This window comes from Mirounga angustirostris, unplaced genomic scaffold, assembly GCF_029215605.1.
Source record: "Mirounga angustirostris isolate CCGP_5_RB_7025 unplaced genomic scaffold, mMirAng1.0.hap1 SCAF_17, whole genome shotgun sequence".
In the NCBI taxonomy this organism is placed as follows: Eukaryota; Metazoa; Chordata; class Mammalia; order Carnivora; family Phocidae; genus Mirounga; species Mirounga angustirostris.
In genome coordinates, this window is record NW_026991725.1 from 12,766,250 (window position 1) to 12,783,167 (window position 16,918).

At 36.5% G+C, this 16,918-nt stretch overlaps 2 protein-coding genes across 10 annotated transcripts in view; both read right to left on the bottom strand.

Annotated features, from left to right (window-relative positions):
- Positions 1–1,361, bottom strand: part of BRIP1 (BRCA1 interacting helicase 1) — a 195,103-nt gene extending 193,742 nt beyond the window's left edge. For both annotated transcript variants that reach the window (XM_064583715.1, XM_064583714.1), the window contains exon 1: positions 660–1,361. The gene's annotated coding sequence lies outside the window, so the exon portion shown is untranslated. The remainder of the gene's footprint in view (positions 1–659) is intronic.
- Positions 1,362–2,642: 1,281 nt separating this feature from the next.
- The window catches only part of INTS2 (integrator complex subunit 2), a 56,793-nt gene continuing 42,517 nt past the window's right edge, over positions 2,643–16,918 (bottom strand). For 7 of the 8 annotated variants that reach the window (XM_064583496.1, XM_064583494.1, XM_064583491.1 and 4 more), the window contains 7 exons: positions 13,884–14,009; positions 9,684–9,882; positions 7,386–7,637; positions 6,709–6,816; positions 6,477–6,582; positions 4,811–4,987; positions 2,643–4,704 (listed from right to left, as the gene is read on the bottom strand). In XM_064583496.1, the coding sequence (XP_064439566.1) occupies positions 4,535–4,704; positions 4,811–4,987; positions 6,477–6,582; positions 6,709–6,816; positions 7,386–7,637; positions 9,684–9,882; positions 13,884–14,009 (1,138 nt within the window). In that variant the 3' untranslated portion in view covers positions 2,643–4,534. The remainder of the gene's footprint in view (positions 4,705–4,810; positions 4,988–6,476; positions 6,583–6,708; positions 6,817–7,385; positions 7,638–9,683; positions 9,883–13,883; positions 14,010–16,918) is intronic. The other variant, XM_064583497.1, reaches the window with a different exon arrangement.

Genomic DNA, 16,918 nt, shown 5'->3' on the forward strand with positions numbered 1-16,918 from the left:
AAGAGGGGGTAAATGATATACACTGGTATCACTTTGCAAAAGTGAAAAAAAATAGTAAACTCAATCTGGGGATGGAGGGATGGTTGAAATAGCAATGCAACTGATTAGAAAGCCAGTAATAACCTTAACCATAGCCTGTGTGTTCCAAAAGAAACACTATTCTAACGTATTTTCCAGTTCTAGTATTTTGTGATTCTGTGAAGCTCTGAGAATGAGATTTGGTGGAATCCAACCCTTTAATCGGAACCAACAACCCAACGCTGACCTAGTTACTCGGATATAACCTGGAAGTCAATCCAACCCCAGCCCCAGCTGTGGCAACAGGCATCTCAAAATGGGGTAGCTTCCCCCATACAATGGAATAAAGCAAACAAAAACAAAAACACATCAGGATTATCTGCCTCCCGCCGTCGCCCACAGCTGCCAAGAGTTAGCGCGAGGCCCCCGGCGATGTTAACAGGCCTCCGCTCCCGGGGGCGGAGAACAGGTTCCCTTCTCCCCAGGTTTTCGTCCTCACACTTCCTTCCTCCCTCAGCCCGTGGAGATCCCAGAGTCCCTAGTGATCCAGTCCACACCGAGGGGCCAGCGGGGAGTTTGGGCGAAAGCAGAAAGCACTCTTCCCGCAGGCTTCGCGCTCTCCCCCGGGGAGACAGACTTGCCTGTCCTGAAGAAAACTGAAGCACCGCGGACTGGGCTCCGAATCACGGGAGAAAAGAAAACAGATATCCGCCAGCAAATACAGTGCAGCTCTGGCAAAGAGGGTCACAGGCCTCTCTCTCTTCCTCAGCGGGCTGCTACTACCCGGGCCGGATCGCAGGGTCGGGGGCGCTCAGCCTTCCCCCTCCAGTTCTCATCAGTCCTCTCAACAACGCTCTCCCGGACGAATTCCCGCCTCCCACCCCTTCGATTCCCGGCATCCAATCGCCGGACGAGCTCAGACAACCAATCACCAATCACCTGCCAGGACTAGCTATCAAGCAACCAATCCTGGCGCAAGGCTAGGAGACGAGCACTCTGGCACCCAATGGAAGTCTTCGTAATAAGAATGGACACAAGGTACTTGGCGGCACCGGAAGGCGAATAGCAGAAGAGGGAACAACTCGTCCAAATCTTACGGATTTAAAGGGAAAGAGGTCTCTCCGTTTGACTTTTTGCAACCGGTTATTTAACCCGTGCATAGGTTTCTTGGAAATTCGAAGTCTCTATTCGTAAAGTCTGTAGACCAACAGAGTTCTCCGAGCATTCATCAGTACCACTCAATTTAAATTCGAACTTACAAGTAGCCGGGCTATCGAAAAGATTGAGGCGGGAATTGCCAGACTGAGCCAAACCAGGAGAAAAAGTTCGATGACAACCGTCTACAGGACCTCATAATATTTAAGACTTTCCCAGATACCAAATTAAACCAGACAAACGCTCGCGAGGTCTTCCAGCACCACATGACTTCTACTTCTATAAAGGCTCAGCCACCTCTGTCCCTCCCGAGACCGGTTTATTCTTCTTTGCCAAGAAGTACACTTAAATTTCCTCAAAACTAGGTTAATCGGGGCGCCTGGGTGGCTCAGTTGGTTAAGCGACTGCCTTCGGCTCAGGTCATGATCCTGGAGTCCCGGGATCGAGTCCCACATCGGGCTCCCTGCTCAGCAGGGAGTCTGCTTCTCCCTCTGACCCTCCCCCTCTCATGCTCTCTCTCTCTCTCATTCTCTCTCTCAAATAAATAAATAAAATCTTAAAAAAAAAAAAAAAAAAAAAAAACTAGGTTAATCGTGATCTCTCTGAATTGTCATTTTTAAAGAGTTCCGTATAACCTAAACTTGGCTAAAATACTAGGGTCCTGAGACATTTTCTCAGATTCGAGAAATTGGTTTGGGAGAGAGGTTTGCGGCAAGAGGGTGCAGCAGGAGGGGAGCTGATTTGTTTGCCTCACTTTCATTTTACTACATTGTCCCCAAATGACAAAACATAGTCATGAAAATAAATTCTGCCCTTTACTCATCTCAGACTCAGAAATTTATCCTAAATAAGTAATCTAAAAGAAAGAAAAAGTAGTAATACCTCAATTTATAACAGTGCCTAATATTGGGGGAAAAAAAAAAAAAACTTCCCAGTATAGTAACGGGAGATGGTTATATCAATTCAATCATCATGAAGCCAATAAAATTATAAAAATAAATTACTATAAACCATAATTATAAAAATAAAGCAACTTGCAAAAAACAATTTCATATAAAATTAAATGTGAAAAAAGACTCCTCCAACTTGATACTATAAATTCCATTATGTGACAATATGTGTGCATAAGCAAAGATGAAGAGAAAGTACTAAAAATGTAACTTATTTTTTAGACAGTGAAGGATAATTTATAAAAATAAGTCCTCAAAAATACCTTCAAATTGTTACTCTGCATTTATAAATTTTTTTAGTATCTAATCTTTTAAGTAACTGCTCCAGGGTAGCTATTCTGATTTTCCTCTCCTAAATTCCTAAGGCTCTCAACTGACTCTAACCTTGTATTGCCATTTGGTGTATGTGGCATAACAGAAAGGGACACAGAATCTGGAGCCAGTCCTGGATACCAGTCCTTTGAAATGTCCCTTTCAAGTTAGTAGCAGTGAAATGAAACACAAAAAACTACAAGTTCATTTGAATAAAGAATATGAATGTTTATAAACCAATATTCAAAATAGCTGCACACATCTGTTTTCACTTGAATAAAAAAAAAATCACATTGTGACAAATCTTGTAATCTTAACTTAAAATACATGAATATTAACATTTACTAATATATTTACACATTTTATTTACATCATCAACAATCTCATGAAAAACAGCATATGTTATTTTAACACAGCAGGTTTTGACCAGTCTTTGAAAAGTGATCCAGGAATGTGCACTGCATTTAATTAGAAAACATATTTCAACCTTTTCTGATTTCCTAGAGGTTACCTACTCACTCAAAATATTCCAAAGCCTCAGTTTAAAAAATAAACAAAACAAAACAGGAGCAGTTGTATTTAATGTTAAAAGACTTATAAAACTGCCTTGTTTAAAAATACGAAAATTCTTACGGTATTTTTTAAGTGGATGTTTTTACTTTTTGCATCAAAATTACTTAATTGAACATTAAGCATCTAATAAAAGTTCTAAATATTCTATCATCTAGGATACTGTGTACTTCATGATTTGAAACAGCTACAAATTAGTTCTTATTCAGTACCCTTATGAGGTAGGGCCAGTAGTAATCCCATTTTACAAAGGAGGAAAATGACATGTGCCTATATGCTAGTGAGAAGATTGAAAAATTCCTTTTCTTAAAAACCACACTTCCTTATTAGCCTACCTAATTTCTTTTACAAGTGGTCTGTTTCAAGGCAGGGGACTGAAGGGGTTGGGAAGAGTGTGTCATTCAGGCATATCTCAGAAAGCAAGGAGAAGTAACTTCTATGTTAGATACTTAATTGAGGGGAAAAAATAAGGACTATGGTTTACCTGAATGCATCTACCTAATCAGTGGAAGTTACTAACAGAGGACTGCGAAATCCTTCAGCAACATGGTACGTTATGCTTTTTAATTTTTCCTGAGGTCCAAACACTGTATATATTTTCTTACTCAGAGATCTTCTAAAATTATGACGTGAACTATAATCCTGATGGCACAGCAAGGGCTCTTTAATCTGGTGTGTTTCACTGCTCTAAACTTTAATTAGATACCAATGTATTTCCCTCCACTGACCATTAGGTAAGTCAGTAAAACATTATAAAAATAAATCTTAAAAAAAAAAAACAACTAAATGAGATCTCCTTTCAGGTTCTTCTCTGCACAAAGATGTTTCTGTAAACACTTCTAAATTAATATCTTAAAATTCCAAATTATTCAAGTATGTCTTTCAACATGTCTCCATATTAGTAAAAATTGAAGCAAATACGTAAAGTCTTAAAATTCTCATCTGTAATTCCATGGAAATCATTTACAAAAAGCTACTTGCCTTCTCAATACTATTTCTTGAGAAGCAGAATTCCATCTTGCATTACTATTACTTGCATTGCAAGTTTTAGTGATTTCTATTGGGTATTTAAACTCTTAATTTTTCCTGAATTCTCCCTTCCCTTTTTCTCCCTCTCATCATTGCTTCATTGTCACAGTTACTAGCTGACATTAAACACTAGGGCTATCGACAGACTCATCTTTACAAGAAATTAAAAGCATGGCACTATTTCTTCATTGCAAAAACTAAATACAAGGCCAAATTCACTTTCTAGTAATGAGTTTCTTAAATGTGCTCCCAATAGGAAAAAAAAAAAGCTCCGCTGCTATAGTATAAACATACCAGCAAAGTAGATTCAAAGAACTATCAATCAAATACAGGCAAGCATAATTCTTAAAGAGAGTTCTAAATTCTATTCATGTTGAACTGAATCATTTAATGATTCCAAGATGTTACTGTTCCCATTCAGTTTAGAGTTGTTTTAAGATGCAGATTTGTATCGAGTATATGCAGCAAACAGCTTCACTTTTTTATTTTACTTTTTTTTTTTAAATTCCACTAACACTCATGTTTATTATTTCAATTATTGTGCTTTCAATACAATGACAGAGCTGTACATCAGGATCCGTACTTCCAGTGTCCCCAGATCCATTTTTATAAGATGGATCTTTACAGATACCAGACCATCCACTGGGTTTCTCTTTTATTTGTTGAAGACCTAAAAACATAAGGAAAAAAAATAAATTAAGGCAAGGAATCTGGAAAGGAGTTTGGCCTTTATGTTTGAGATATTAAAGCAACTTTGAAAATCAGTTCCTACTTACGTGTGATAATTGGATCGATGTCTCTTGTCTGAGTAGCAACATCAGAGGCACAGACTTGCCCGATCTGGATCAGCAAAGACATAATATCCTCATACAGTGGAGGAAACGCTCGACAGAAAGAGACCAAACTTGGCAGAGTTGGCATGAAAAAAGCATACCGCTTAGCCTGTGTTAAAACTGTTGGAAAGAAGTTAAACAATTTTTTACTTTACAGCTATAAATTCAACATGCATGGCCTATTAAATATACTAAGCACCATGCTCTGTGCTGAGATTACTAAGTTGTCTGATATATCCTTCAGGGAGTTTACAATCTAATAGTCAGCCATCATCCAACCTATAAATTCTTATTCTGAAGCACTGTGATAAGTGTATTACATGCATTATTTAATTTAATTAATTCTCACAGTTTTATAAATGAGGAAAGTATTATTATGACACCTCTTTTATACAGGAGAAAAACTCTTAAATAAACCATAGATTAAGAAACTTGTTCAAGGGGGCACCTGGGTGGCTCAGTCAGTTAAGCGTCTGCCTTTGGTTCAGGACATGATCCCAGGGTCCTGGGATCGAGTCGCACATCAGGCTCCCTGCTCAGCGGGGAGTCTGTTTCTCCCTTTCTCTCTCCCCCGCCCCGCTCATTCTCTCTCTCTCTCTCTCTCAAATGAATAAATAAAATCTTTAAAAAAAAGAAAGAAAGAAAAGGAAAGAAAGAAAGAAAGAAAGAAAGAAAGAAAGAAAGAAAGAAAGAAAGAAAGAAAGAAAGAAAGAAACTTGTTCAAGGCTACACAACCAGTTAGTAGTAGAGTTGGGATTGAACTCAGGCAGTTAAAGCTCTTAACCACTAAAAATAATAAGATGTGAATACGATGAAAAGAAAAAGGAGCAAAGCATATGGGAGCACAAAGAAAGAATATGAAATTAATAAGTCATAACTTTAAAAGAATGAATTATACTTCATATCTTTTAGAGTAGTTTGTTTTCATACTATTTTACTCTACAAACCAGACAGCGATTAAAACATTAGGGTATGTTTTAGAACTTAAGGAAACAACTAATATACTTATCTCTTATTTACACATCATGATTATATTTTTCTGGAACACTAAGCCTTTGTAATAAATTTAATTTGCCTTCTACTGACCTAATGACATTTAGAAAGCAGATCTGATTTTCATTTGTAAAATATGGAAAGCTTTTTTTTTTCTCTTAAAATTTTATTTATTTATTTATTTATTTAGAGAGCGAGCATGCATGTGTGCGAGCAGGGGAAGGGGCAGAGGGGGAGAGAATCCGGAGCACACTCTGCACTGAGCACAGAGCCCAGTGTGGGGCTCAATCCCACGACCATGACATCTTGACCTGAGCCAAAGTCAAGAGTCAGATGCTCAACCAACTGAGCCATCCAAGCCCCCCTGGAAAGCTTATTATATTTACTTAAATCTATATATAATTAGTCACAAAATGAAAGATACAATTTGCCTACCTACTCATCTCCTTTACACTATAAATCACATTTGTAATAAAAAAATTTTCAAAAGAATAATTGAAAAAATGGTGTAAATTAAACTATTAGTGACACAGAAACATCATACTCCTAAATTCAGTAAAAATATGTACTACTTTATGTTAGAAGTTCTTGTTACTGATGTTGGTTGGCTACACACCTGTTAGCAAAGTTCCCATGACATTCACAGCTAAGCGAGCCACACTGAGTGACTTTGGTAATGCATACTGGATACACAAATGAGAAAGCAACTGGATAGCAAATATCTGCAATACAAAATCAAAATGTTACATGTTTCTGAATCCTTAAGTATTAAATCTTTTTAAATATTTGATAACTAGCAAGACTGGAGGGAGATTAAATTTTTCCTAAACCCCCAAAATGCTCATTACCTGTTTTTCAAGTTCTGGCTGTGCAATAAGCTCAGGTATGAAATCCAGACAGATGTGCATAGACGGAATACCTGCGACGGTCAGAGGTAAAAGCTCACATGGATAACCCTATCTCAACAAGAAAGGGGGAAAGAGAAAAAAAACTATGAGTCAAATACAGACAAAAATACACAGGGAGATTTTCTTCCCCTTCTTTTTTTTTTTTTTTAAGATTTTATTTATTTATTTGACAGAGACAGAGACAGCGAAGAGGGAACACAAGCAGGGGGAGTGGGAGAAGGAGAAGCAGGCTTCCCGCGGAGCAGGGAGCCCAATGCGGGGCTCGATCCCAGGACCCTGGAATCATGACCTGAGCCGAAGGCAGACGCTTAACGATTGAGCCACCCAGGTGCCCCGAGATTTTCTTCCTTCATGTAAAAGTTGCTCAGAAGGCTACAGTGCCCTACATGTTTCCTGGCGTTTCACCTTTATGGTGCACCAGAATAAAAGTAAATTATCTGAATCTATTAGTGTGAAATAAAATCTAAAAACTCTGGATTTGGGGCCATACTGCAAAGGACCATGATCATTTGTGTGATCTCTGATAGCTAACTGATCCCCATTAATATAGTAATCAAAGCACTCCCCCCCTCAAAAATCAAGGTCAACCATATAAGCATTGTTCTTTGAAAACACACCTGAAAGTGAACAAGTTTAGCAATGTTAGGATCAGCAATGTACATCTGGTGCAACAGACAACAGATAAGGCACTGAACTTCTCGAAGGTTACAGAGCAAATTGTCTTCTCCTTCCTCCATTCCCTTATTTGAAGCACTGGTAGTAATAACACTTTGAACATTCCTTAGCAAGCTGTCTGGATTGACACCCTTTGCTTTCTCTTCTTCAGTAGGTAAGCAAATCTCCAAGAGAATCTGGACAGCTGCACTATCCTACAAGCAAATAAAACAGTAAATTTAAGAAGTTTCTGAGAATTTCGTTTGAAAACCAAATCTAATTTTGTTCTCACATGAACAAAAGTGGTAAAATAACTGTTTCTTACATTTAAAAAAAGGAGGTACTTTTAAGAGCAAATGTGAGCAATCTATAGGGCAGTGGTTCTCACCTTGTTTAGGGTCATGAAAACTTTTAAGTCTCTGAAGAAAACTACATACCTTCTCCATACAAAAATTAACATGCAAACAAATATATTGCATAATTTCAGGGTAGTCACATATCACTAAAGCAGATCCAGTTTTATAACATGTACTAGAAGGGCATTCTGATTCAGTGACATCCTAAACAGGGCCTAAGCAAAAAAATGACTTCTACCAGAATCTCTTCTTTCTTTCCTCTTAAATTCCTACATCTCCCAAGATCCTATCCTGTATTCCCCTCTGTTTCTCACCTGGCTTTTTTTTCTCACCAATTAATTAATTCCTCTGAAAATGGTGGTTAATAATTAATGCCTAAACGTCACTTCCTAAAGCTTTTTTTCCCTTTTAATTTGAAGATGGGCTCTTTATGGCCCTGGTTTTGCAAAGAAAAATTCTGCCTTACCATCTATTCCACCTGTACAACTCACTGTTGCTCAGTCTACAAGCTTGAGTGTCATTTCATAGAACAGTAATTTCTTGAGGGGTGATCCACCTTTAAATGTAGCAGCTCCTACATTTAAAGGAGAGCTATAATCACTCTTATCTAGCAGGAAAAGGTAACAAAAAAATGAATATATGACATGTATCTCTGGAAGACAGCCACTGCCTGGAATAGAAGAAAACAATTACTTCATCTAATTGTTTGATGAATTTGATTATAAAGTAAGGTTAGCTTTATTTTATAATTATCATTCTTGGGTCAAAGGGTTTTTGGTTTGGGGTTGTTGATTTGTTGTTTTTGTTTGTAGACTCTGGTGCCAGGCTACCCAGACTTGAATACTAGCTCTGCCACTTATTAATGTGTAGCCTTGAGCAAGTGACTTACCTCCTTAAGTCTCATTTTCTTAATCTGTAAAAACAGATGATAATACCCCCTACCTCATAGGTTGGCTATAAAGAATAAATGAGTTAATATATATAAAGAACTTACAATAGCATTCGGCATATAGTAAGCATTATATAAATGGTAGCTATTATGATCCTCAATCCCTTATCTGAAATTCTCAGGGCCAGACTTATTTAGAACTCAGAATTATTTTTTCATGTAATATTATATAATATCTCCAGCAGAGACTAGGGTAGCACACAGTGCAGTCAAACATATTCACATTTCTGCAGCAAAACAACATTCACAATAAGTGGGATAAGGCCATAAATAGCTTCGTATCAATTCAGGTCAAGTTTTGTCACAAATGAGATCACATCAGGTCAGGTCTTTCTGCCAACTGAATTACCAAAAAAATGCTTCAGTTTTCATAATTTTTGATCTCTGTATCATAGATAAGGGATTGTGGCTATATATAATTACTTTAATTCCCCTTATTGCCAATGAAAATATTTCAGAAGGTATATTTCAAATTAAGAAAACATTTCTACTTTGAAGACCTCAAATTGCTTAACATTTAATCATCTCACATCTCCTGCCTTATTCAAAAATTACTAAAGGCTTCAGTAAAATTCTACATTGTTATAAAACTTTTCTAAATATAAAACTGAACACTTTATGTTGTCATACTATTTACCACTACCTGACATCTTATTATGTACACTTCTTGTTCTGTTTGTCTCCACCATTTGATTTTAAAAAACAAAAGTTTTATATTTTGTTAAAATATAAATCTCATTTAAATGGCTATTAAACTAATATCATGAAGATTATTCCTAATTTAAGTAATATAGTCCATCTGATCTTCAGAAGCAAAGGAAACAGCATTATCGTACATTCTGTAATGAAAGATGCACAATATGTCACCGTTGTACATAAAGGGCTATCATATGCCATCTATTTAACTAATTATATTAACAGTGAAACCCATGCATTTCTTGACTAAATTTTATTACCTGAGCAGCCAGTAATGCATTTTTCAATTCTTCTCTGGTAACTTCTGGGCCATCAGTTTGCCCAACTAAACCTATTGTATTATTCTGGGAAGGCCTATCTTGCTCTGCCGTTTCCTTCAGATGAGCACTAAGGTAGGCTTTGGATGCAAGAAGATATCCATTCAACATGTGTAGAGTAATATCCATCAGTGGGGGGCATCTAACACAGAAAGAAGAAAAATACATGAGAAAGAATATATATTTATAAATTAATCAGAATATGATCAATCAGTCCTGAACAGTACCTGAAAAACCTAAGAGTAGTAACACTCTTCCACTAAAATATTTATTCTAAAAATAAAAGTTTAATATTTGTTTTATCCTGTTTTTCAAGATTATATTGAATACTGAATATATATTAAATATTATCTATTTCATCTTATCAGCTAAAACCAAATATAATGAATGCCCTAGAGAAAAGATGTTTTTGCAAAAAAATGGCACTAACAGGAAGTCTCTTAAATAGGAACCTGCAAAGCAGCTGTCCTAAGAAGAGAAATAATCTATTATTGATAAGATGAAGTAGACTAGAACAGAATATTTATTCTTTCTACTCCTGTTTCTTCTTTGGAGCAAGACAACTTGCTATTCCAAAAGTGCTTCATCCACTTGACCTGGGATAAGTTATTTACTGAGCCTCAGTTTCCTCATCTATAAAAAGAGTAGTTATTCATAGCTCAAAGATTGTTACAGATTAAATAAGAACAAATACAAGAATTAAATATAAAAAAGGAAAAGAATGGTAAATTAGCAACCACTAATATTTAAAAAGCCAAGCCCTGGGGCAAGGGTGGCTCAGTCATTTAAGCATCTGCCTTTGACTCAAGTCACGATCGGGGTCCTGGAATCCAGCCCCCACTGCACTCTGCGCTCAGTGGGAAGTCTGTTTCTCCCTCTGCCCCTCCCTCAACTTCTGCGTGTGTGTGCGCGCGCACGCACGCTCTCTAATAAATAAATAAGATCTTTTAAAAAAAAGCCAAGCCCTTAGAATAACCTGATAATGCCACGTCTCAATCTATCACAGAAGGAACTAGCATGCATGCATAAACAAGCAGTATAGCTGTGTTTATAACCATGTAACGATGGAAACAGCTTAAATGTTCATCAATGGTTTTTCTGAAATGTCCACATTTTCTACGATAAACATCTCTATAGTGAAAAAAAATATGTGTCAGTATTAAAAAACTGGCCATGTTTCCAAAAATCTCAAGCTCCACTCCAAAATTCTGAATCAGAGTCTCTGGATGACAAGCCTAGTAATTTACATATGGGTTACTATGCACCAGTTAAAAAAAATGAGTTAGAATTATGCATATCAATATGGAAAACATATGAACAACAGTAAGTTTTTTAAAAAAAGAACAAAATAGGGGCGCCTGGGTGGCTCAGTCGTTAAGCGTCTGCCTTCGGCTCAGATCATGATCCCAGGGTCCTGGGATCAAGCCCCACATCAGGCTCCTTGCTCAGCAGGAAGACTGCTTCTTCCTCTCCCACTCCCCCTGCTTGTGTTCCCTCTCTAGCTGTGTCTCTCTCTGTCAAACAAATAAATAAAATCTTAAAAAAATAATAATAATAATGCTTACAATATAATACTACCTATGTTTTTTTAAACCTCTGAAAGAAAAAGTAAGTATTTCTACTTATAAATTTGTAAATACATAGAAAGTAAAGCTACATACACACTTATGACAACAAAGTTTCCTCTGGGGAACAAAGGAAATACGATATTGTATCTCCAAGAAATTATCACCTACCTTCAACAGTTATCGACACATAGCCAGTCATTTCCCCTACACCCCCATCCACTTTCCCATCACCATCAAATGGTTTCCCATCACCATCAAAGCAAATCCTAAATATTATATATGTGTATATCTTCTTACATTGTTTGATATTTTTATTTTTTTATTTTTTATTTTTTATTATTATTTTTTAAAGATTTTATTTATTTATTTTGAGAGAGAGAGAATGAGAGAGAACACATGAGAGGGGATAGGGTCAGAGGGCAAAGCAGACTCCCTGCCGAGCAGGGAGCCCGATGCGGGACTCGATCCAGGGACTCCAGGATCATGACCTGAGCCGAAGGCAGTCACTTAACCAACTGAGCCACCCAGGCGCCCCCTTGTTTGATATTTTTAAAAATCATGTGGATGATCACTTGGTAAAAAAATCTAAATTTTAAAAAATTAACAAAATTAAAAGGCAAAACAGAACAAAGGAAAAACTGTAATATAAAGAGCTAATATCCTTTATGAAGAACTCTTTCCAAATCAAAAAAGATAAGCATTTCAATAGAAAACTAAACTAAAATACAAAAAAGAGATATCAATAGCCAATAAGCATATTAATATTCAATCTAAAATACAAATTAAACTGAGAATCAAATTTTCACTTATCAAATTGGAAAATATTATATAAAGTAGTGAAGTACAATATCAAACACTGCTTTGAGAATGTAAACTGGTTCAGCCTTTCTAGATGGCAGAATGAAAAAATGAATATGAATCAAAATATGAATATGAAAAATATGAATCAAAAGTCTTAAAAATGAGCATGTTACTTTTGCCCCCATAATTCCATTTTTAAGATTCTGCTCTGGGGCACCTGGCTGGCTCAGCTGGAAGAGCATGCAACTTTGATTTCAGGGTCCTGAGTTCGAGCCCCACATTGGGTGTAGAGATTACTTCAATAAATAAACTTTAAAAATAATAAAATATTAAAAAAAAAAAAGAATCTGCTCTAAGGAAATAGTACATAGAATAGTCACCACAGTACTATTGATAATAACAAAAAACAGAAATAAACAAAATGTCCAACAATAGGGATTGGGTTAAGCATAGCATATCTATGTGGAATAATATGCAGCCAATTAATATCAGAATATCTACTACCGTGGGGAAAAGTTTGCAAGTTAAGAGAAAATCCAGGCTACGAAAACATATACATTATGATAGCAACTTCCTGAATAACTGGAGGCAATTCAGGTGAAAGGTTACTTACTTAAACGGATTTTTAACACTGATAAATTGTTTTAGAAGTTGCTCTTTTCTGGAAGTGTTATTTAATGCTATTTTTCTTTTATTAGATACTTAATGTCATTTAAACTGTTCATTCTCCTGACTCCTATTTCCTGAGACCTTGATCTCACCAAACCATACATAGCTGATTCTGCAAATTTTGTCACTTCATGAATGTCATCCCTTGGGTTGAGGACAGATGACTACATTCATAGAGTGTGTATCCTAGTTAAGTATTCTTTAATTCCAATTTTTTTCTCCCCTAAACCATCTAATGCAAAGCTTCTCTTAAGTTACCACCTAAATGACCTCTTTAGCCTAACATTCAAGGCCCTCCGTAGTCTGACCCCTACCTTGAGATTCCAATTCTAAAGTGTGCTCCTCTCAACAAATTATCCCTCCATTCCAAGCCTTTTTCATTTGTGCTTCTATACTTTTGCTCACACTGTTCCTTTTCCCCCACAATGCCTTCCTTAACCCCTTACTCCCCTCATTATAGTGTCTGTTCATCCAAACCCCATTTCTATCCTTTAAAAACTACTCAGGTCCCCACTTCCTTTACATCTTTCCTGAACCTTTAATAGCATCCACTTACTAAACTATTCATCTGCATATGACCATATTATTTAACTTTTCATGTATTTGCCTTATTTCTCCATACAGGTGATAATCACTTTAACCTATGTATCACTGATATTACTTAGCACAGCAATAGGAAATTCAAATATTAATGATCTGAATTAATTAAATCAGCCTCTTGAGGTGAAGCCACTTCAAAGCAATTGATTAAGTTCAGCAACTGGCAAGGAATTACAGACAAATGTGGAATCAATGAAGCTAATATCACAACTGAGGATGCGGAAAAGATCACAGTTTTAATGCATGTAATGGTTCATAATAGGCTAATTTTTAAAAGCCTTTTTAAAAAATGCTAGCAACAAGGCTAGATTTTACTAATCACATATTAAATATTAAACTGAATAGTTCTTGGATGTAGACAAAACAAAAACAAAAAACCTCAGAGCACACACTACCAATTACCTGCAAGAACACTAAGACAGATGTTTAAACTGAATTTCTTCCATTTCTTTTGACTCTCCAAAGTATAACTCCAGAATAAAAATGAAACTCAAATGACACATACCTGTGTACCCTCTGATCACATCTTAGGACAATGAGAGGATCTATCATCAGGTCATTCTGAGTATACTTTTGTTGTCGTACAAACTTTATTGAAGGCTGAAGTGCATTAACTGTCATTACCCACAGCCTGACGAGAAAATAATCACATGTTCAAAAACAGCTATATTATAGTTGAAACCTGCAGCCATCCAGTCCTAACACAGAAGGATATATTCAGGAAAAAATTAAAAAAACAGGTGTGAAGGAACTTGGAAAAATTAAGAATTATAGAAATCTAACTTATTATGATGTCTCTAAAACAAATGAAGATAAAACCGTAAACACAAAGCAGTTTCAAAAATCCTCACAGTTGTAATGGAATAATCATGGCATAAAAAATAAAAGTATGAATTAAAACCTTAGCACTTTGAAACTGTATCTGGCCCCATAAATAAGCCATGGATCTGTTATCATCATAAAATCTCCAATGTGAGAAGCCACTTTGAGATTAGACATCAATAAACTCTAAAAGTGATTACTAACCTGACTGCACATGAGAATTACTAAGGGATATGCCAACAGGAAGGGTACCTGACCTCTTACAGTGAAGCCCAGGAATCCATCAGCCCCACCTTGCACACAGAGCTTGCCCACTCTTTAAATATGAGTGGTCAGCCAAGAGTCATCAGACATTTAAGGAAAGCATCTAGTTTGAGAAAGATTAAAATATGCAAATAGGAAGAAACTTTAAAGAAACAGAGAATGTAGGGATGAGAAACTTTTTAAAGCCTATAATTAACATCCTTAAAGGACAGAATATTGTACATATGAAACAAGAACAGGAGGCATTTAAAAATATTCAGGTAAGGGACACTTGGGTAGTTCAGTCAGTTAAGTGTCTGACTCTTGATCTCAGGGTCATGAGTTCAAGCCCCATGTTGGGCTCCATGCTGGCATGGAAAAAAGATGGGGCGCCTGGGTGGCTCCATCGGTTCAGCATCTGCCTTCAGCTCAGGTCATGATCTCAGGATCCTGGGATTGAGCCCCACGTCGGACTCTCTGCCCAGCAGGGAGTCTGCTTCTCCCTCTCACTCTCCCTCTGTGCTCTCTCTCTCTCTCAAATAAATAAAATAAAATAAAATAAAATTTTAGGGCGCCTGGGTGGCTCAGTCGGTTGAGCAACTGCCTTCGGCTCAGGTCATGATCCTGGAGTCCCGGGATCGAGTCCCGCATCGGGCTCCCTGCTCGGCAGGGAGTCTGCTTCTCCCTCTGACCCTCCCCCCTCTCATGCTCTCTCTATCTCATTCTCTCTCTCAAATAAATAAATAAAAATCTTAAAAAAAAAAAATAAATAAAATAAAATAAAATTTTAAAAAAAGACAAAAAACTAAAAATATTCAGTTAAGAAAGAACTCGTAGAGATTAAGAATATAATAAACTTTTAAATTCAAAAGAAAGATCAGAAGATAACATTGAAGAATACTCAAAGTATATTCAAAAGACAAATTTAAAAAGAAGAGAAAAAATTGGAAAATCAGGGGTTTTTAAATAAGAGGTTTAAAAGCTAAATTACAAAAAATTACAGAAAACAAAGGGAAAGAGATCACTGAAGAAAAAAAAAACATAAGAAAATGTCCTCAGAACTGAAGGCATCGGTGCCCAGACTAAAAAAAGGCCAAGCACCCAACACTATGAATAAAAAAAAAACACACCAAAATACATCATCATGAAATTCCAGAAAACAGTGAAAGGAAAAAACCCTACAATTTAAGAGAGAAAAAACAATGGTCACATACCAAGGAGTGGGAATTGATATATCATTGGATTAATGAATAGCAACAAGGGAAGCTCAATTCATTCAGTAGAATGACAAATAAATAAGTTCCCTTAACACCCTTTCTCAGGAAGCAACTTAAGTGTGAATTCCACTCACTAAAATGAGGAACTACACCAAGACAGAGAAAAACATGGAATTCCACAAAGAAGAGAGACAAAATCAATTCCAGGATGGCTACTGTGCATGTCCCAAATTAAAACATGAGGATGGAAAGCTATGAAAGGAATGTTTCCAAGAAAAAAACGTTACTGATACGTTACCTGATGTGTTATAACATAAATGTCCCCTCAATAACAGAGTTTAGGGATGAATTAGTTATTGATACAAAATGAACACAAAAACAGAACAAAAAAACAAAAAAAAACCCACCAAAGTAAATGGAAGAGGGAAGTATGAACTCAGGGTTCGTGTGTGAGGTATGAACGAAGGCAGTTGTATAAGAAAGAAATTGTAATCAAAGGATATTGCATGTGTCAACTATAAAAACAGCACTGTTGTAGTCATGATAATAGGCACACTGAATACTGCTTTGACCAAAAATTTTGGTATTACTCTGTTGGGAGAAAGGGAGGAAGGGAAAGTGTGTGTTGGGGGAAGAGGGACTCACAGGGGAGGGAAACAGGTAAGAGGGCTAACACTTCATCTTGTATAGTGCAAAGTCACAGATAATTTCTAAATTGGAAAGTCAGAAAATCATAGTAATTATAGGTATGTTACTGAGATAGATGGGAGGATATAAATGCCAGAATAAAAAGGTTAAAGAGCTGAAAACAGCTGTCTCTGGGGAGCAACAATCTTAAAATGGAAAGGAATATACTATTTAAGTTCTTAAGTTATGTGCATTTATTTATTTGATATAAGTAAAAATTAAATTTAAAAAGCATAAATATGGGATGCCTGGGTGGCTCAGTCGGTTAAGGGTCTGTCTTCAGCTCAGGTCATAATCCCAGGGTCCTGGGATTGAGCCTCACATTAGGCTCCCTGCTCAGCAGGAAGTCTGCTTCTCCCTCTCCCTCTGCCCCTTTCCCCCTCCCTGGCTTGTGCAGCTCTCTCTGTCTCTCTCAAATAAATAAATAAAATCTTTAAAAAATTTTTTTTAAATAAAAATAATAAGCATAAATATTCCCAGACTTATTGAATCAAAATCTCAGTTAAGTCCAGCCCAGTATTCTGGGTTTTTTTAGAGCAGACTAGGTGTTTTTTGTTTGCTTTTCTATTTA